General features: G+C 43.6%; 1 protein-coding gene across 5 annotated transcripts in view; it reads right to left on the bottom strand.

The window, feature by feature from the left end:
• Positions 1 to 1,720: 1,720 nt before the first annotated feature.
• Positions 1,721 to 21,824, bottom strand: part of MAP4K5 (mitogen-activated protein kinase kinase kinase kinase 5) — an 86,908-nt gene continuing 66,804 nt past the window's right edge. For all 5 annotated transcript variants that reach the window (XM_037901355.2, XM_037901356.2, XM_037901357.2 and 2 more), the window contains 11 exons: positions 17,484 to 17,544; positions 15,814 to 15,816; positions 15,615 to 15,729; positions 15,394 to 15,452; positions 12,173 to 12,276; positions 10,674 to 10,851; positions 9,412 to 9,480; positions 8,617 to 8,709; positions 6,637 to 6,707; positions 4,215 to 4,270; positions 1,721 to 3,073 (listed from right to left, as the gene is read on the bottom strand). In XM_037901355.2, the coding sequence (XP_037757283.1) occupies positions 2,986 to 3,073; positions 4,215 to 4,270; positions 6,637 to 6,707; positions 8,617 to 8,709; positions 9,412 to 9,480; positions 10,674 to 10,851; positions 12,173 to 12,276; positions 15,394 to 15,452; positions 15,615 to 15,729; positions 15,814 to 15,816; positions 17,484 to 17,544 (897 nt within the window). In that variant the 3' untranslated portion in view covers positions 1,721 to 2,985. The remainder of the gene's footprint in view (positions 3,074 to 4,214; positions 4,271 to 6,636; positions 6,708 to 8,616; positions 8,710 to 9,411; positions 9,481 to 10,673; positions 10,852 to 12,172; positions 12,277 to 15,393; positions 15,453 to 15,614; positions 15,730 to 15,813; positions 15,817 to 17,483; positions 17,545 to 21,824) is intronic.

Below are 21,824 nucleotides of genomic sequence, written 5' to 3'. Positions count from 1 at the left end.
GTGCTAATAACTGCACCCTAGGGTATTTTATCCGGGTTGAAATGTTACAGAACATACAAGGTATCGACAATATTAGACTCAAATGTCTATAGCAGCTACAAGTCATGTGGGAAGAGACCATTTATGTCAAAGTGATGTTTGCTGTACGGCATTTCTAGAGCTGTACTTTTTCTTTTGCTCTTTTAAAGCATGCCATACTAACAGATATGTCCTACTTCTAATACAGTTAAAATAAGATTACACTAAAGCCCCTGCAGCTGTATCACTACAGAAGAATTCTTCTGACAATCTAGTCATGTTGACACTAGGGGGTTAGGTTCATCTGACTACAGCACTCAGGATATGAAATTTTGCACAGTCCTGAGTGATGTACCTTGGTAGATCTCATTTTTAAGTGTAGACCAGGCCTTAGTAATAAATCATCTTTACATATGGCATTTCTATACTAGAAAATATAGGTAACTACCATTGAAAGTTTGTGACTTATTTTACCTCAACAAGCCAAGTGATAACACAAGGACATACTGACACCATCATCTGTTAAGACTTTTCATTTGAAAAGTCAGCCCAAAAGAATCTTAAATGAATCCCCTCTCGCTCAAATACATAACACAGCTGAAAAAATATTTGCAGAAACAAAATATTTTTATCTAGTTTGCTTTGCCATTTGGGATTCTGTTAAAAATCTCAGTAGCCACATACTTTTTGTACAGTCAGTTATTGGATGACTGGAGAACCTCCCGCTCCTAGAGAAGACTACTTTAGAATAGTGTTTCTCAACGACCAGACCATGGACTGGCACCAGTTCCTGTGATTTCCCTGCCACAGCTTAGGAAGAAATCAGCTGGGCCCTAGTATCCAAAACACTGCTTTAGAAAACAAAATAATGGACTTTTATAATGACACAAACTTCTTTCCAGTTCTTCAAAAATACAAAACTTGGGCGCTACTCTTGTAATATTTCTGATACAATTATAATTAGCCACATTATTTCAATGTTATCCAATCTTCAGTGTACTATTTGGGAATATTTTTAAGGTCTTTATAAACTTCAATACAATTTCTGAGCTAAAAACAGTGACTTGATTTAACTGTCAAACCAATACTACAGAACTAGGTTTGAATGACAACTGAAGTGGACAAAGCGTTTAAATTTATGCAGTTCAATCTTCCAGCCAAGACATCAGAACAATATGAACTCTAGATGCACCAAACAAGACCCGACACTCCTGATTCCTCAGATTCACCAACTACCCATTGTTAATTTTAGCAATATTAATTATGAATCAAGGCGTTTGATTTCCAAACGGAAAATGAGGCTCTTCATTCTCTCAGCGGATCAGAGGACATCAAACCACCCACGTTTGCCTTAGAATCTATCACCACAGCTTAGCGACAAAGCCTTTTGGTATTGTTACATTTACTCTGTTCTGTTATTGAAATGAATTGTGAAGGTTTGAACCTATTTCCCCCTATTCATTTAGCAGGTATTGAGATTGAATGGGACACCCCAGTATACAGTAGAATTAAGTGTTAAAATAAACCCTAACTTTTAAATAACTGCTCCTGCATCAGCCTCTGGACTGTTTCTGCTTACATCACGGCTAGAGTGTTATTCTGGGGTAGCAACACCCCTTACACAGGACATGAAGAGCAGTCTACCTGGTAGCGTTTAATTCTTCAGGGTACCATCGGAATGTTAATTAATGAGCACAGACAATAGGAAGCAATGTGACTCTTTAATGGAGGAATAAGGTGATAAAGTATGGATGACAAACTAAAAAAGGGGGAAGGGGTAAAAGGAGACGTGACTCAAAGCTTTATTACAGAATATTGCTTCTTATCATAGATATTTATACTAAACAGCTGGGAAACAACCATCACTAAATGACAGTCTGACAAGTAACAATGTGAGCAACTATACATACAAAAAGCTTATAAGCATAGTTGCCCTACAGGCTCCCCTCTGGAATAGTATAAATAAAATACACGTTGTGGGCAGTTGGATACGTTATTTTCATTCCTTAAGGATGACCAGGCACAATCCACTTACGCTTCCATTTAATTTCACACAGGTTATCCCTAATTTATGAAAATAAAGCATGTATATATTACATATCACTGCCTGTCAAGGACACACACACTCACACGTATACTGTACACACCCACCCGCTAATAACATTTCAGGTGTCAATATTACATTTTGTATATACTCTACACCTATTATTTCAGTAAATATCAAACTCCCTTTTATAGCAACTCTGTAGGCAAAACGAATACAAAATACTTTGTTGTACAAAACTGCATTTATACAGGAACCACCAACATTGTACTATAACCCCCTTCAACAACGCACTACATCGCTACAAGGACCAAGAATCATCAACTCTTTATACAATTGTAAAAATGCTAAACTGCTCTGCAACCCTCTTTTGCTAAAAGTGAGACACATTACACCACTCTAGCAGCAGATTAATAAATAAAGATTAAATAGTCTATTTTACAAAGCCATACGGAATGGCAGATTTAAAAATGAAAAGCATTGCTGATCCTTTCCCTTCCTACGCAAATCATCTTTATTAAGAATAAGACTCAGTATAAAGGGGGACTGGCCAGCACTATATTTATATCTACAGGACACAAGGACAACCCAGAGGAAGTATTTACCTAATGTTTTATGGCACCTTTATTGCATTGTTTTTAAAGGCTGTGTTTCCCTAGGATTAACAAATAAAGGACTATTTATCTCGTAGCTTTTATTAAGCAAACTTGATATAACCAGCCACACAGTGGCAAGAGACAGAACTAGCCGTTTCCAGCTGCGAAAAGTACAATATTGATTTCTACCCTACAGACCAGATAATTAAGATATCAAGAAGAGAAAAAGCAAGTTACAGTCCAGCTTGTATTTGAGTTTCCTTAATGGTTCTTTTTTCCTTATGTGATGGATTCATTCTCTTGTTATTTGCATTGGGTTACTGTTGCTTAGTAACTATTTTCATGTCCAGCCAAGATGTAGAGATTGCTGTGTGCAGTCGGATTTTCTGTCGGCCTACTTTCTAACACTACAACCCTGTAAGTAAACACAAGCACAAAACAGAATGGGGTTAGCTGGAAAACAGAGCTCCCACGGTTTAAATACTAACAAAAAGAGGCTCATAAGGGGACAGAGGTATGTTGATAGTCCTTTAATGCCTCTTTAACCTATGTAAGCAGTGTTGTTGTAGCCAGGTTGGTCCCAGGATATTAGAAACACAAGGTGGGTGAGGGAACATCTGTTATTGGACCAACTTCTCCCAACCAATTGGGAGAGAGACAAGCTTTCGAGCTTACACAGAACTCCTCTTCAGGTTTGAGAAATTAAGGCCACTAGACCTTAGATGTACAGCTGGGCCGCTGAAACACGTGTGGTGAAGATGAGCTCTCCTGTCGGCATAAAAAAACCCCATCTCCGTGAGCGGCATAAACTATGTCGGCGGGCCTAGAACACAATCTGTTGACTCGTAAGAGCCACATGGCTACATGGCACAAAGCCTAGAAGGCTGAAGCAGCCTCGACTAATGTGACAGATCTGGACTCAAAGAGCATCTCCCTGCAGCTGGTGGCTCCAATCAGACCGTACCTGTTCCCTGCTTGCTTTTGCTGAAGAGACTTAGCCGGATGTTTCAGGGACTGAGATTAAAATGAAGCTTGATGTGTTAAACAAAACAAGTTGCTTAGGTTTGTTGCTATCTTATTGCAGACCTCAAGTCCCACAGAAGGAAAGAACATTTACAGGCTGGTTTTCTGGGTGATTCATGAATATAATTCTGCCCTGAAAATCCAAGCCATGATTGCCAGAACCAGGACTTTCCTGAAGGGCGTGGAGCAACATGACTACCATCTGTCACATGTGGTTCGTTCTCTCCCCACAGGTATATTGTGTGAGGATTTATATAGTCTAGGTACACTGTGTCCATATTACGAAAAGCAATGTCAGAGTACGCCTTGCACTTGGACTGGAAGGTGGCGCCAAACTCACTTTGGTTCTAATCACAATCACTTCTGAAAATCAACTAAACGCGGCGGCGTTGAGCAACAAGAGGCATTGCCATCCCCCTTCCTCCCCCCACAAGGGTCTCAGAGACCTGTTCCGGACTGTAGTTGAATTACAACTAGTTTGCAGCTAATTTATTTAAATGAATACAAGATTTACGTTTCTTTAATATAACTACCTGTCCGATCCCAACAAGCGGAAAACCCTGGTTTCATCCGAAATCTCTTGGGTAACCTGCAAAAGAAAAGGATTAGTGGAAAGCTCCTTTGTATCGGTAAAATAAAATGCATTAATCTGATTTAGAAGAGAAAATAGCCAGGCAGTTTCTTAAAAAAATTAGTTTTAAATAAGATTTAGTGCAAAATATAGAACCTTACACAGGCACTAAGTACAGCTTCGTGATTAGACCTCACAAGATTAATCTTAAATAGCTTGTAATAGTCATGAGTAGCACACTTCAGGATTAGGTCGTGGACTTGAGGGTACTTTGCATAAATCTTAGCAGAGAGATTGAATTTCATCCCCCACTGCGCAGAGTTAAAGGGACGCTGTCAACTTGATTTTTTTTTTTTTTTAAGATGAATTTTCATTAGAATTAAATTTTCTGAGCCAGCCCTTCAAATCACCCGTCCTGAATTTGGATAAAGGTTGAAAGGCACAAATGTATAAAGGTTTTTCTGAACCTTTAATGATGTTTAGGGTGGGCCCAAGAGCAACAGGCCTCATATAACATGCCTTATAGCAACAAGCTCAAAGAGCTCAAACTATTTAGCTTAAAGGGAACGTTCAGTAGTGACTTGATCACAGTCTGTACGTACCTACATGGGGAACAAATATTTGATAATGAGCTCTTCAGGCTAGAGGGGGAAAGACATAACACAATCCAATGGCTGGAAGTCGAAGCTAGACAAATTTAGGCTGGAAATACGGGTGCACACTTTTAACAGTGACAGTAACTAACCACTGGAACAATTTACCAAGGGTCGTGGTGGATTCTCCATCACTGACAATTTTAAAATCAAGATTGGATTTTTTTTTGCAAAAGGATCTGCCCTAGGAATTGTTCTGGGGAAGGTCTCCGGCCTGTGTTACACAGGAGCTCAGACTAGCTAATCACAATGGCCCCTTCGGGCCTTGGCATCTATGAACACCAACATGCTTGGGCCCATCCCTCTCCATTCTCTGGACGCACCTGCCTGATGCCGCTTTAGTTTCAGCTTGGTGCCGTGCTACTAGAAGATGCCCTCTTGTGCAGCCTGGGAAAAAGCCTGCATGCCATTTCCCCCAGAGCAGCATGGGAGAGCAATGTCAGAACATGCATCTGACCATCCAAAAGAGTGACACTGACTAGCCACACACTAGTACAGTAACTCCTCACTTAATGTTGTCCTGGTTAGCGTTGTTACGTTGCTGATCAATTAGGGCACAGGCTCATTTAAAGTTGTGCAGTGCTCCCTTATAATGTTGTTTGGCAGCTGCTTGTGTTGTCCACTGCTTGCAGGAAGAGCAGCCCGTTGGAGCGAGCTTGGAACAGCTCCCCGCTCCCCTAAGTTCCCTGTGCATCAGCCGCTCAGCAAGCGATCAACTGCCGGGCCGTTCAGCTGTCCCTCCCCCCACTGCCGTGTGCCACTCCTGCCCTCTGCCTTGGAGCTACTCCTGGGAGCCTCCTGCTTGCTGTGCGGGGCAGGGGGGGGAGAGAGAAGAGGGGTGCTAATGTCAGGGTGGCCCCCTTCCTGCCCCCCTGCTCCTTTACCCCATCTCCACAGAGCAGTGGGGGGGGGGGCACACGACAGGTCTCAGGCCGGTGGGAGCTTGCTGGCAGCAGCTGCTGCCTCAACTTGCTGATCTACTTAAAAAGGCAGTGTGCTTAGAGAGTGGGGTCAGCGTGCTTAAAGACAATGCGTGTCTCTGTCTCTCATTTCTCTCTCTCTCTCACACACACACAGTGTGTGTCTCTGTCTCTCATTTCTCTCTCTCTCTCTCTCTCACACACACACACACACACACACACACACACAGTGTGTGTGTCTGTCTCTCATTTCTCTCTCTCTCACACACACACAGTGTCTCTGTCTCTCCTCCCTCCATTCATGCTGCCTTGTAGAGCGTGAGGCTACCTTAACAACAACGTGTTAACTTGAGAGCTCAACCGAGTGCTAGTTCATCATTTAGCAGTAAGGCATTCCCTGGGAAGTATCCCACCCTCTTCCACCCTCTGACTTCACCACCTCAACCAGCCTCCACAAATCATCATTGCTGTGCACAGTATTAAATTGTTTGTTTAAAACTTATACTGTATATATGTATATATAAAATATAGTCTTTTGTCTGGTGAAAAGAATTTCCCTGAAACCTAATCCCCTTCCCCCCCCCCCCGCCCCCTTTACATTAATTCTTATTGGGAAATTGGATTTGCTTAACATTGTTTCGCTTAAAGTAGCATTTTTCAGGAACGTAACTACAGCGTAAAGCAAGGAGTTCCTGTATTATGGTAGCAACTTAGGGCCCCAATCAGAATCAGCAACCTGGAAGCAGGTGCAAGGGGAAGATGACTAAAAATTAAATTAAATTAAATATGGAAAGACCAGGTGAGTACTTACTTCATCTGACTTAAAGCTTTTGCCCTGCATGCCATGTTTCCAGAAAGCCAGCACACTGTCTTGAAGGCACACTACAGAGAAGAAAAACAAAATTAGACCAATAGGTTGAAAGGAGTTCTGTTGTCTCTGATGAAAGACAGCATTGGTGGGTCCAGTACAGGAAGCGTGTTTGAGATGTTAATGCACAATTTCAGTCTCTAGGAAGCACTAAGTGAATATTACACATTTTACACTCATGCTAGTTTTCTAGGTCCGGTCTGCTTTGCCCCATGATCTCTCAGAGCCTAACGGGGCATGCTGCTCAGTAGCTGACGCATCTGGCATTCAATTAAGTCAACTGAAACCTATAAACTGTAGTGACTGGGCTTTTCAAACATCTCAGCAAACCCTAACCCTTTTTCTACACAAAAGGTATGTCCGCACTGCAACTGGTAGTGGGATTGTGGCTCAGGGAGGCACGTAGCTCGGGGAGGCTAGCTTTAATTTAGCTAGGGCAGCTAGCAACAGCAGCAAGCAGATGGCTGCATGTGTTTCAGCATCGGCTGCACAAACCCACCTGGAACTCTGGGTATGTATTCGTGTTCCTAGCCCAGGCCAGGATCCATGCAGCTGTGTTTTCACTGCTCTTTCGAGTCGCGCTAGCTGGATTAAAGTTGGCATGAGCATGTCTACCCAAGCAGCAATCTCACTTCTGACTGCAATACAGACACGCCCTTCGGTTCATGTGCACTTGCTGCTCCCCTTTTCCCGTCATAAACCAGGAAGAGCTACTTATTCCTATTCCAATCCCTACATTGTAAAACCGAGGCTCCCCAGAGCCATCTAGAGTGTAATAAATTCCTTAACCCGTTCACTGAAGAGCCATCTGCAAAGTGAGCTAGACGGTTAGCACAAGAGTCCTCGATACACCTTTCCACCTATTCATCCCTTCCGAGTTTCAAAGGAAAGCTGTTTACACAGTGTAGTTCCATTATAGCATAAATGACAGTGTATATCGATCGCTGGGAATGGAGGGAACGTTTTCTGACTGAGTAATTATAACATTCCATGATTTAGGAAAGAACCACGTCAAGTTAAAAAATAAAAATAAAAAAATACTGCAGTGTCCCTTCGCAGCCTGACCAGTTCTGGGATTCTGTTACACAAGACCCTGCACTGCCTGGACATATGAACATGTGACATTCATTCTTTTTAAAAAGCTACCCCAAAAATCTGTTGCCAAAGGGAAGATGCCTAAGGAACCCAGTGCTCCAAATTGCAAGGAATTGCTGGGTAAGAGTGAGCGGATCTTGAAGCTGGGATTTTTATTAAAGGCTTTTCACTACTGACTCTGGTTCCAGAACAAGTTTAAAGAATTCCAGTTCTGCAACAATTAACGTACAGTATACTAAATACCCACTTTTGGGACAATTTATCATGGCAGGAACACTCAGCATAACAGTGCGCAAAGCTGTAGAGATTATGGCACACCTTTCAAAAACAAGACTGCTATACACCATGTAAGAGCTATGCATTATTAAGAAGGTATGGGTGAACTAAATTGGTATCTGCAGGGTTTCCTTAAGAAAATCTCAGCTTTGTTAAAAATTGATCCAACCTAATTTATTACTACAATAAAAACCCGGTGATAAAAATGTTTCTTACTGCTCTAGAAATGAAGAGGAACAGATGAGAGCAATTTCTTCATTTTTAATCAAGACAGGATACATCTTATTTAAAAACAGCAGGAATTACACTAGAATGGAATTTCCAAAAACAGACTCAGTCTTGCAAACAGAACCTGGCATATGGCCTATTCCCCTAAGTAGTCAATGCAGTCAAGGAGACAATTCACCACAATAAGCACTACACCAAGTAATAAGCTTTTGCAATGTCAGGCAATAAACTAAGCTTGGCTAGAAAGAGCCATGCAATTTGAAGACAAAATCCTCTCTGCTCAAGGCTCAGTTCTTGAGAACCAGTCAGGAGATTTTTACTTACCTACAGATTCAATGCAGAAATCAAAACTCAGCTCAGAGGCCAGCTTCTTGCTCGATTTCAGCTTCCCTTGTAAATTCACAATTTTCACAAATTCTCAAGGGAAAAAAAGTACAAAATCAAGCTCAAAACCTGTTGCTGAAAAGGATTATAGACAGCTTTACATATAAAATGCTAACTACAACTGTCAGGTTTAAGAATATTTTATTCCCATGTCTTTTATAGTTTGTACAGAATGAATCAAAGAGCCTGTTTCTATTAGTTCACAAGTAGATAAGACCATATGTGTTTTGTAAGTTAGGAAGACTTTTAGTAAAGTCTCAAAAGAAATACAATATATATGACTATTCAAAGAAAAATACCCAGCCACCCTAACATGAAGGTTTGTATATTTAAATACACAAAAGTCACGACTGGGTTGCTACTGAAACCATTAACTTTTCAGCCACGCTTCTGTGCGTACAGATTCTTACATTGCCATGTGCGTTGTACAAGTTCAATTTGTGGTAACGAAGCTCTGACAATTCCTGATTTGTGTGTATTCTATTCTCAGTCATAATTCTGCATTAAAGTTTAAATGATGAAAACAAAAGACAAAAGAAGGATCTATGTATTTTTTAAAGAGGGCTGCAAACCTGAGGCTACAATGGAACTGCCATGTGTCTAACCCTTAACTAAAGCCCTGATATTGCACTGCTGGAGTATAAAAGAGAACCAAAGAGCTGACATCTAACAAAGTAGCAATTGTGCCAAAGCAAAGGTTTCTATCACAGCTCCAACCACATAGACAATACTTACTGTCCAAGCAGACTAGAACGGTGTCTCTTTCCAGCTGTGTTACATGAATGGCATCTAACTGCTGATTGCCTTGTTAAAGGAAAACAAAAAGAGTTTACATTACACCTTTAAAACCTGACCTTAGCTCCCCAAACCCTATATTCTACTTCGTTTGTTTGCCGTGCCGCATCTTTATAGTTAGGAATTTCTATTCTTGTAGAGTCATTTCTATTTCTTTTAGTGGTAGCAATGTTAAAGACACCAATTCTCCAGCTGAGGTGAGTCAGCTGCTTTCTGACCCCTGTGTGTTATGGGAGAGGAGCTCAGGATCGAGTCTGCCTCTCAAAAAACTGGGCTTTTAAAACAGAAACCATAACTCTGAAGGGACTATTGTCTGCTTGTGACAGCCTGCCAAGAATACATCAAATCCGCTTTAGAGGGTGTTCGCAACAAGGTACAATAATGAGTGGTGGGGATCAGCACAGGATACTTCCCCCTTGGACAATTCATGTTTGGAGATGACAATCTAGGAAGCCCAGTGTGACTGATAAGTTCGTATTCAACAGTTTATATAGCTTTAATTCATAAATGAGCTAGTCCACTAGTGTTGTTAAAAAGAAGCCTTTAAAAATGTGGAAAGATGTGTCTGAATCAGCCTAGTGGAGAAAAAAGTAATCAATGGTAGCAAATAGCTGTTGAAGAGAAAGGAGAATTTTTTCCATGGCATAAATGGGCAACGGATTACACAAACGGTCTATGCGGGGCAACAAGAGAGAGGCATGCACTCCACTGAGGGTGTCTAAAGAAGAAAAGGGGGAACAGCACACAGACTGGCCCCATGGAGGGCCACGGACCATGTAACCACACACTGAGCTCTTAGCTGAGTGGGTCATGTTCTGGTTTTCAAACATCCACTTTAATACATGGTGCTTTTAAAATGAAGCCTTTTAAAAGGTAAATGAAATTGGAGCTGGGCAGAAAACAGACTTGGAAAGGTCTGCGGGACCAGCCTCCTATGTGATGATTAAGCAGGGGGAGTGAAGTAATTTTAAAACACCAGAAGGGTTCCCGCAACTTTTCTCAGGAAGTGATTTTATATCTTCAGAAGGCCAGAGCACAGAGAGGAAGATGCAATCCAGGCTGGCATGGCACTGCAAGGCCTATATCTAGATATGTATGCATGTCTCAAAAATGAACTAAGATGAAGGAATCAAGCTGGTAGAGAAAGTGTTTCTACGTTACTTAGAATGCAAGGTTCACACACTAGACCCCCAAAACCTTACCTGCACCAATTTCTGTAAACCATGAAGAAGCAGAGTTCAAGTTGATTGTCTCAAACTGAACTACTTGATTTGGTTCTGTGCCCTTACTAATAGCCACACAAACCATGGGGTATTCCTGCTCTGGTATCACTAGCATTTCAAACACATTCAGAGGGGTTGGCAAAGGAAAATCAAAGTGCTGAAAAAAATTAAGATAAATCAAGTTTAGAGGTTACTTTTATCTAGCATGTAGGTAGGCAGCCTAAAAACTGACATGCACAGATAATTAGAGATACTAATGAACATCAGAACCTAAGAACAGCCATACTGGGTCAGACCAAAGGTTCATCTAGCCCAGTATCCTGTCTTCTGACAGTAGCCAATACCAGGGGCCCCAGAGGGAATGAATAGAACAGGTAATCATCAAGTGATCCATCCCCTGTCGCCCGTCCCCATCTTCTGGCAAACAGAGTCTAGGGACGCCATCCCTGCCTATCCTGGCTAATAGTCATTGATGGACCTATTCTCCATGAATTTATCTGGCTCTTTTTTGAATGTTGTTATAGTCTTGACCTTCACAACACTCTCTGGCTAAGAGTTCCACAGGTTGACTGTGCGTTGTGTGAAGAAATACTTCCTTTTGTTTTAAACCTGCTGCCTATTAATTTCATTTGGTGACCCCCAATTCTTGTGTTGCAAGAAGGAGCAAGTAACACTTCCTGATTCACTTCCTCCACACCATCATGATTTTATTGACCTCTATCATATCCCCTCTTAGTCGTCTCTTTTTCAGGCTGAAAAGTACATAAAAGGTTGTTACAAGGAGGAGGGAGAAAAATTGTTGTTCTTAACCTCTGAGGATAGGACAAGAAGCAATGGGCTTAAATTGCAGCAAGGGCAGTTTAGGGTGGACATTAGGAAAAACTTCCTGTCAGAGTGGATAAGCACTGGAGTAACGTGCCTAGGGAGGTTGTGGAATCTCCATCATTGGGGATTTTTAAGAGCAGGTTGGACAAACACCTGTCGGGGATGCTGCCTTGAGTGCAGGGGACTGGACTAGATGACCTCTCGAGGTCCCTTCCAATTCTATGATGCTAAGTCTCAGCCCTTTTAGTGAGAGTTATTCTCCTCTCAATTGCCTATGTAATTCAAACTACTACTCACAATCAAGGAGAGTATATCCCCAAAAGAATGGAACATTTCACATAATTCATGCTCTTGGTTTTTGGAGGTCTGCTACTGCTAGCACTGGGTTTGATCCAACAACTTGTGAATCAATGCAAAGACTTTCATTGATTCCCTCAGGCACTGGATCAGCCCTAGAGCTGGTAAAAGCTTGCAGGGGCAGATTTTCAAGTGCTTAGCATCTTCAACAGGACAAAAAAGGGATGGACTTTCCATCATAAAAATCTGGAATGGTTCACACGCTTTCAGAGAGCTTTGTCTATTTCTAATAATAGTTGAATGATTAACATTGTGCAACAGGAAAAAGACATACCTTGTAACTGGGTAAAACTTACCTTTATTAACATGAATTTCTGCATTGGCTCATACCACTGAAGTAAAACAATTCCAGACTGCAATGCTCCACAAAGGTATTTATGTCCTGTGTACGGATTTCTTACTAGTAAACAAAAAAAAAAACCCAGAACAATCCACACATTTAAATCAAATAGGGTTGGATTTAACAAGCAATCACGTTTCAAGTAAAACTGAAAATTACAGCTATTTTTACAGAGGATTCAAAATTTAAAAAACTAACCTTTTTGACCTTAGGTTTATTACTTGGTGCTGTATTAAAATGCTTGTTCCATTAATTATTGTGCTAACTTCCAAATGAACTAGACACAAAATTATCTATTTTCCTACATATTAACATAACCTATCCTGTGGACTAACTCATGGAATATTACTGAAGCAAACAGCACACCTGTGCTAGACAAATATTTGTTTCAAGAGGAGCAAGAGAGAGTCAGGGGCCTGTTGAAATAGAAGGAAGATGGGAACAGCAAATTAAAAAAAAAAAAGCCAACGTCAACCAAATCACCTCTTCCTTTTGCAAAATTCCTCATTGCCCCAACATTATTGTTTGTTTGTGTTACTGCAGCACCTTAGAGGCCCCACCTAAGACCAGGGCCCATTGTGTTATGCACTGTACATACACAATGACAGAGAACCCCCACATTAGTCAGTGCTGTAATCCTTGCGCTGCTAGTCAATGTCATCCTCATAATAGGGTTCTCTATTACGGATGCTTTTCCTGATGCTTAGCAACCCCCTTCATCATGCTGACATCAACAACGGCCACAGCTCCGTTCTTTTCTTTGATCACACAGTCCCATTGTTCAGGAACCGGGGACTGATGACCTGAGCTAGTCTGTGCCTCAGATCCCCATCTGTACAATGGGAACAGCAGCACTTCCCCACCTCACAGGGTGCTCTGAGGATAAATACGTTAGAGACTGAATGCTCTGAGAGCTACTCATGAAAAATGCTATCCAAGAGCTAGTGTAATCCACACACCTCCTGGGTGTGGTGTTCTGTCCCATCCAGTGGCATCGAGATCACTTAGAGGGAGAGAGATGAAATGAGTCTGCTCTACAGCCTTATCTAACAGCCAGTTGGCTTTTAGCTCATGCGGTAGAGCGGGGTTCTCAAACTGGGGGCTGGGACCCCTCGGGGGACATGAGGTTATTACGTGGGGGGTCGCAAGCTGTCAGCCTCCACCCCAAACATTTGCATCCAGCATTTATAATAGTGTTAAATATATTAAAAAGTGTTTTTAATTTATAAGGGGCGGGGGGGTCGCACTCAGAGGCTTGCTATGTGAAAAGAGTCACCAGTACAAAAGTTTGAGAACTACTGTGGTAGAGGCTCATCCACAAAGTTCCAGAGGTCCTCGGTTCAATCCCGCCTGCCGACCACCGGGCGTCTGTCGGCGTTACACTAGGTATTACAGCAGAATCCTGTTTATCTGATCTAATTGGGAGAGGGGCCAGATCAGATAATCAAAAATCCAGCTATTCCAGAGAATGGGAACATGAAATGCTGCATCGCCATCTAGTGTTCACAGGCGAGATCGCCCGCTTCTGGCCCTGGAGTCCTGGTTGTTAGGTTAATGTGGAGAGCAGGATAACGGAGGATTGTATAAATGGGGTTCTGCTATATTAATACTTGTTTACTAGATGACTCTTCTCTTCCTGCTAATGAAGGCTATTTCCCTGGACAGTTACTTACCAAGTACAATCAGAGTACGCATGTGGATTTTAAAGCACTTTCAAATATTGGCTCTTAAACCAGAAACTTTGCTCTCAGGGTAAAAATCTTCCCGCAGGAGCCCTTGGGGAATCAGGGAAGAGAGCAGTGAATGTGCACAACACACATTCTCAGAAAGCTGCCAAGAGTGGCACTCAAACTCTCAGTCATATTTGGGTTCAATGGCCACAACATGTCACCTTGAGTCAGCCAGTTACCGTAATATCAGGCCACCTGCAAACACTGGCTTACAACAGAGCCCCAGTCCAGTTGCACACGTGCAGGTGACTTTGGCTTGTCACCTTGGCTTGAGCCACTTTGTAGAGCCGAGTTCTCCCCTAAATACATTTTCAAACATTGCTTCTCCAGAAAGGGCAGAAGGTGCCAAACAGTAGGTGAAATCAATCCCTAGCAGGCAGTATCAATCTTGGGAAGATAAGAGCCATAGTTTGAACTCCACATGTCTGCGTGAGGGAGGGGATATTTTAAGACAACAACGTTTTTACAATTCTTAAGTTCCACTGATTTTCAATGACTCAAGCTCTTAAGTGCACAAGTCCCTTTGGAAAAATTTACTCCAAGATTTAAAAAAATATAGATGTTTAAGCAGCACACACAAGGGTTGCAAGCTTGCTTGTCAAATACAGCTCAAAGTGATTTTTAATAAGTTGAACTACACCCCCCCCCCCAATTAATAACTGGTCCTTTACCATTGTGTTTGCTAGTTTTCCATCTTCAACCCATGATGCCCTATGCCACAACCTTGACCAGAATGTGCCACCTTCCTAGGGTCAGAGGATATTTCATCTTTCATGACCAGTCTTTGGACTCTTTAGCGAGGCTTAACAAGAAGTGTCAGTCAGCGACAGTGGTTACTGACAGGGACACTTGTCACTTGACTGAGACAGATCACCACATTGTAAAATACAGGCCTCTGCCCATCCCACAGGTGGTAGTGACCGTGGAACCACCGACCTAGGCCAAACTGACTGGTGATTTCGGGTGACATACTGGCCCCATTGAAGTCAACAGCAAAACTTCTCTTCACTGCATTGGGGCCAGTATTTCACGTGTGGTAAGGTAAAGCTAGATTTGCAGGGTACATTTTAAGGGGTTCAGCGGGTGATGCATGTTTATGGGCACTGGATGAGAAAGCTGATGGTAGAAGAACAGTCGGCAGAAAAAAAAAAGATCTTGGATGGATGGATGTTGTATCTTGGCTGGATCAAAAGGACTATTCATCCACAAAGATTAGCAGAGGATCGTACCGAATGGACTACCAGGGTTGCAAAGCTCCAGTCAAGAGAGGTCACGTAAGAAGACGGTAAAGCTCAGTAATTCATCACCAATCTCCTGAGCTATCCAGGACCCAGATTTTTACTATGTTTATGTATAATTAAAAATAAATCTGAGTGAGAACCACTCTGTTCCAATGATAAAAACCAAGGGAAAAAAGACAAAAACAGTACACTGAATGTTCACTCACCTATGCAGCATTTGTGGCATCCTTTTGTATCAGGAATCTTTGTTGTCAAGGCAAACTTCCTAGAATAACAGAGTAAGTTTAACAACACACATCAGTGATGGATACTGAAAGCCTTTTATGTTACTGATTCACACAGACATATCAGAAGCATAAAGGATAAAGTAGTTTAGAAATTGTGTTCATTTTTCAGAATTGTCTAGAAAATAAAGATATTTTTGTACCTTGGTAATATTTTGTCAGGGAACCTATGAGTCTGCATATGAGCAGCAAATCCTGTTTTTTTGGCTTGTTCAAACAAAGCTATTAGGTTATGGGAGTAGAGCTGGAACGTTTTCCCTGTAAGACAGAAAACTGGTTTGTATCGTACATACGCAGATTAGCTAGAGGTAATTTATGGTAAAAATACATTGTGATAATTACCTTCTAAAAAGGCGATCCAAAGACATGTCAAAAATAGAAGCCAAGCCAAAATGTAAGGAGAAACAAATCATGATTAAAAATGACAGTGCATCAAGTGGGGACATAATTCAACTGTTACAGTTAAGGTTTAATAAGAACATTTAAGAAAATGTGTAAAACAAATGCACACTAAATTCTAGGTTGTTCTGTGATACTACATCAAGGCACTGATGTGACTGTATCAGGCCACTACACTTTCATTAAATTTATATGAATATATTTAAATTATTAATATTAACATACCAAATTGATATTGATCTATGTACAGATACCTGCAATCACTCAAACACAATGCATACAGCTAAACAATCTTGAAAAAACTTTTGTGGCCTATATAAGCTTCCTCCCGTGCCTGGCAGTAGAAGCATTAATTCACAAGGGGAACAAATATTTGATAAAGGGCTCTTCAATCTAGCAGAGAAGGGTATAGCGTGGACCAATGGCTGGAAGTTGAAGCTAGACAAATTTAGACTGGAAATAAGGCATACATTTTTAACAGTGAGGGTAATTAACCACTGGAACAATTTACTAAGGGTCATGGTGGATTCTGTGTTACTGGCAATTTTAAAATCAAGATGGGATGTTTTCCTAAAAGATCTGCTCTAGGAATTCTTTTGGGGAAGTGCTATGAACTGTGTCACGAAGGAGGTCAGGACTAGATGATCAGAGTGGTCCTCTCTGGCCCTTGGAACCTATGTGCCATCAGCCTTCAGGAAACCCATCCGGGACTATCTTCGTATCATCATGCGACTCGGATTACACACAGAATCCTATGTCTAAAGGCCTGATCCTGCAATCCGTCTGCACTCAAAATTAAGATCAACCTTGGGCAGCTGTTCCGGATGCAGAATTCTCTTTTGTCAGGACAGGAGGGAAAACCCCTTGTTTCAAATCATCTACAGTTAGGATGAATATAATAGAGAAGAATGACAAATTCATTATTATTTACATGCGCACATGCATGTAGGTCATTCCTCCTTAACTCAGAACTCTTCTTGTCCTCAATCATATCTATTTTCTGAGTAAGTAGGATGTATACTGAGGATGACTGGGAAGTTCAGAGCCATTAAAGATGGCACCAAACCGCAATGCATCAGGGGAATGATTAGACATTGCAGCTCAATTCTTAGAAGCCCTTTCCACCTCTCCCCAGTAGAGCTGAATGTTGGCTTGATAGTTATTTTAATAGCGGAACACTGTCCTGAACTTGGCACTGCAATCTCAGAGACCAAAAGCAGGAAAAATTCAATATCCTTCTCCTGCTCAAACTGGGCCCTTGGCATTACTCAGAACAAGACTGTATTGTGTGGTCTAATCATCAAACGCCTAACCTTTCAGGGAAAAAACAGTGGGAGGCGACAGGTGCATTTAACCTAATCTTTACAAGTTTGATTTTATAAGCTTCCAGCCCTACAATCTATGAAAATTTCTTGTGTAAAGCATTCTTAAAGTAAAACTTCCTATATGAAAAAGGGAAACAGAAATACAGGAAACAGCACATTATTCTCTTATTCAGAATAATGTTACCGATCTGCATGGAGCACACAGGAAAATATCCTTTAACAAGTGAATGTTTTGTGTATTTTCCTCATTATTTACAGTGGCTTTTTTTTTTTTAAACATATACATACCTGACAACGACATTAAAGTATTATTGATAACATACAGCCAGGTACACTTTCGGGGAAATAACTAAAGGAAGAAGAAGAAGAAAATATTTCTATGTAACAGAGAGAAACTGAATGAAAAAATAAATATACATGGGTTAATAATGCTGGGTCCCTCAATCCATTTCCTCGGGCCCTGTTCATGCCCTGCTAAATTGACTCTTGATGAAGTCTTATGATGATGCTGACTTTCTCCACGTCAGGTTCATTCTTCTGTATCCTAGCTGTATCCCTTCCCCTGTCTTTCTAGAACAGTTTCCCCCACCGTTACACCACCAGCACCCAATGAGGCACTTCCATCTTTAATTCTCCTCCTTTAATGTGGCTGATTCAGAGATCCCACTTCCAATACCTGCCTCTATCCTTGTAGCTCGCCTCCACCCTTCCATGTTTCTTTTCATTCTCATTTCCTACTCTGTCTTGCCTCCCTCTGTGCTTTCAAGCATGTTCTTGTATCCACTAACCCGAGAAAGCCTTCCCTCTGTTCTGACTCTATTGACTTCAAGTTCCTCATTCTTACCATCAGATCCTACATACTCTTCCTCTCACATCCTTGTGCTTGCCCAGCGCCCCCAAATCATCTGGCCAGATTACCGCTTTGTGCCTTCTATCATACTACCCCCAACGGAAAAGACAGACAGTTACTCACCTTTGTAATTGTTGTTCTTCGAGATGTGTTGCTCATATCTATTCCAATTAGGTGCGTGCACGCCGCGTGCACGATCGTCGAAAGATTTTTTTGGAGTGGCGCCTTCATGGCACCGGATATATGCCCCAGCCGACCCAGCGCCCCCTCAGTTCCTTCTTGCCAGCTACTCCGACAGAGGGGAAGGAGGGCGGGTTTGGAATGGATATGAGCAACACATCTCGAAGAACAACAGTGACAAAGGTGAGTAACTGTCTTTGCTTCGAGTGGTTGCTCATATCGATTCCAATTAGATGACTCCGAAGCCTTACTTAGGCGGTGGGGTCGGAGTGAGATGTCGTGGAGTGAAGGACCGCTGAACCAAATGCAGCATCACCCCTGGACTGCTGAATTATCGCACAGTGGGTGGTGAAGGTATGTACCAATGACCAAGTCGCTGCCCTACATATCTCCTGTATGGGTACGTGTGCCAGGAAAGCAGAAGATCAAGCCTGAGCCCACGTGGAGTGGGCAGTAAGGTGTGTAGTTGGGACACCAGCCAAGCCATAACATGCACGGATACATGATGTGATCCAGGACGAGATGCGCTGGGAGGAGACCTGAAGGCCCTTCATCCGGTCTGCCACAGCAACAAACAGCTGCGACGTTTTCATGAAAGGTTTCGTTCAATCGATGTAGAAGGGGAGGGCCCTGCGAACGTCCAGGGAGTGCACCTGTTGTTCCCGTCGAGAGGTGTGCGGCTTCGGGTAGAAGACGGGGAGGAAGATGTCCTAGTTGAGATGGAAGGCAGACACCACGTTAGGGAGGAAGGCCAGGTGGGGTCGCAACTGTACCTTGTCCTTATGGAACACCGTATACGGCGGTTCCGATGTGAGTGCCCTGAGCTCAGACACACGCCTCACCGAAGTGATAGCTACGAGGAAGGCTGTCTTCCAGGAAAGGTACAGGAGCAAGCAGGTGACCATCGGTTCGAACGGGGCAGCCATAAGTTTGGGGAGGACCAGGTTAAGATCCCATGTAGGGACTGGTTGTCGAATTCGTGGGAACAGGCGCTCCAACCCCTTGAGAAATCTGCTGACCATGGGACTGTAGAAGACTGAACACCCGTGTTCGCCTGGGTGGAAAGCCGAAATAGCTGCCAGGTGCACTCTGATGGATGATATTGCCAAGCCTTGCTGTTTTAAGGACAGGAGGTAGTCCAAGATGATAGGTACTGACACCTGTAGCAGGGCCATATGACTCTGAGCGCACCAGCAGGAAAAACGCTTCCACTTGGCTAAGTACATGGACCTGGTAGAGGGCTTCCTGCTACCCAAAAGGACCTACTGTACCAAGCCAGAGCAGCACAGCTCAGATTGAGTTAGCCATGCAGCAGCCACGCTGTGAGGTGGAGAGATTGCAGGTCGGGATGACAGAGTTGTCTGTGATCCTGAGTGATCAGGTCTGGCCACAGCGGGAGTGGAACTGGAGTGTCCACCGACAGCTCTAGGAAAGTGGTATACCAGTGCTGCCTGGGCCACGCCGGGGTGACCAAAATCAGATGGGCCCTATCCCTGCGCAGCTTGAGCAGGACCCTGTGGACTAGCAGGAATGGAAAGAAGGCGTAGCACAGGTGATCCTACCACTGTATGGGGAAGGCATCTGACAGGGAGAGCGTCCTTGTGGCGAGCAGAACACTTGGCATTTCTGATTCTCATGAGAGGTGAATACGTCTATCAGGGGAAACCCCACTTCAGGAAGACAGAGTGGATGATGTCCGGGCAAACCAATCACTCATGAGTCTGAAATGATCTGCTGAGGTGGTCCGCTAAGGTGTTCTGGACTCCTGGGAGAAACGATGCCACCAGATGGATCGAGTGGGCTATACAGAATTCCCACAGACGAGTGGCCTCCTGACAGAGGGGGGGACGACTGGGCTCCCCCTTGCTTGTTGATGTAAAACATGGCCGTTATGTTGTCTGTGAAGACTGCAATACAATGGCCTTGAATCTGCTCTCGGAAAGCCTGACCCGTCAGGCGCACAGCTCTGAGTTCCCATATACTGATGTGCAGGGATAACTCTCCTGCCGACCATAGCCCCTGTGTAAGGAGGACCCCGAGGTGGGCTCCCCATACCAGGGAGGACGCATCCATGACTAGGGACACGGAGGGCTGCGGGGTGTTAAATGGCACCCCCTCGCACACTGATTTGGGGTCCAGCCACCAGTCTAGAGAGGCTAATATCCCTGGTGGGACGGTAACCACCGTGCTCAAGCTGTCCCAACCTGGGCGGTATACTGTTGATAGCCAGGCTTGGAGTGGACATAGCCGCAGCCTGGCATGCATGGTCACATACGTGCCAGAGGCCATATGTCCCAGGAGGCATAGGCATGTTTTCATGGTCGAGGTTAGGAAGTTTTGCAGGCTGTGGACGATGTTCACCAGGGATTGGAAGTGTGCTTCCAGCAGAAGTGCTCGGGCTAGGCCTAAGTCTAAGACTGCGCCTATGAATTCTATCCTCTGGGTTGGTACCAGAGTAGATTTTGTGACATTGAGCAGGAGGCCCAGTAGATTGAACATGTTCATGGTGAGCTGGACATGAGACTGCACCTGATCCCTGGAACAGCCCCGAATAAGTCAGTCGTCAAGGTGTGGGAACACTTGGATCCGTTGTCGACGAAGGGAGGCAGCCACAACAGCCATGCACTTGGTAAACACCCTGGGGGCCGTAGATAGGCCAAAAGGAAGGACAGTGAATTGAAAGTGCTGTTGATTGACCACAAAGTGAAGAAAGCGTCTGTGCGCTGGGTAGATCGCAATGTGGAAGTACGCGTCCTTCACGTCGAGGGCGGCGTACCAGTCTCCAGGATCTAAAGAAGGAATAATGGTCCCTAGAGAGACCATGCGGAACTTCAACTTTACTATGAATTAGTTGAGTCCGTGTAGGTCCAGGATGGGCCAAAGCCTGCCCCTGGCCTTGGGGATTAGAAAGTAGTGGGAGTAAAAACCTCTGCCCCTTGACTCTTTTGGAACCTCCTATATCTCCCCCACAGCTAGGAGTGATTGGACCTCCTGTAGAAGGAGGTGCTCGTGAGAAGGGTTCCTGAAGAGGGACGGGGTAGGAGGGTGGGGGGAAAAGCAAACTGAAGGGAATAAGCCCTTTCTACCGTGCGAAGGACCCAACGGTCTGATGTTATGTGAGACCACGCACAAAGGAAATGGGAAAGACTATCTTGGAAAGGCGGGGAAGGATCCTGAATGGAGACTGGTGCTCCGTCCTCCGACGCACCTTCAAAAGTTCTGCTTAGGCCCAGCCGATGGCTTGGGAGGGCCCTGAGCTTGGCTGGCGCTTGGTGGCCAGTTTGTCTGCTTCTACCACCTCAGCCGCGTCTTCTAAAGAAGTCCTGCCTTGGCCGAGGGGGAGAGTAGGACCTCTCAGGCTGCGGTCTGAAGGGCCTTCTCTGCGTTACTGGGGTATGCATTCCCAGAGAGCGCATAATAGTTCTCGAGTCCTTCAGACTCTGCAGCCTTGAGTCTGTTTTGTCTGAGAATAGGCCCTGGCCATCAAAGGGTAGTCCTGGAGGGTCTGCGGCAACTCTGGTGGTAAGCCAGAGACCTGCAGCCATGAGATGTGGCGCATGGCTATGCTTGAGGCCAGCGTCCTAGCTGCCGAGTCCGCC

Source organism: Chelonia mydas, chromosome 6, assembly GCF_015237465.2.
Source record: "Chelonia mydas isolate rCheMyd1 chromosome 6, rCheMyd1.pri.v2, whole genome shotgun sequence".
Lineage (NCBI taxonomy): Eukaryota > Metazoa > Chordata > Testudines > Cheloniidae > Chelonia > Chelonia mydas.
The sequence above is the reverse complement of the archived record's forward strand: the minus strand, read 5'-3'. Positions and strand labels throughout refer to the sequence as shown.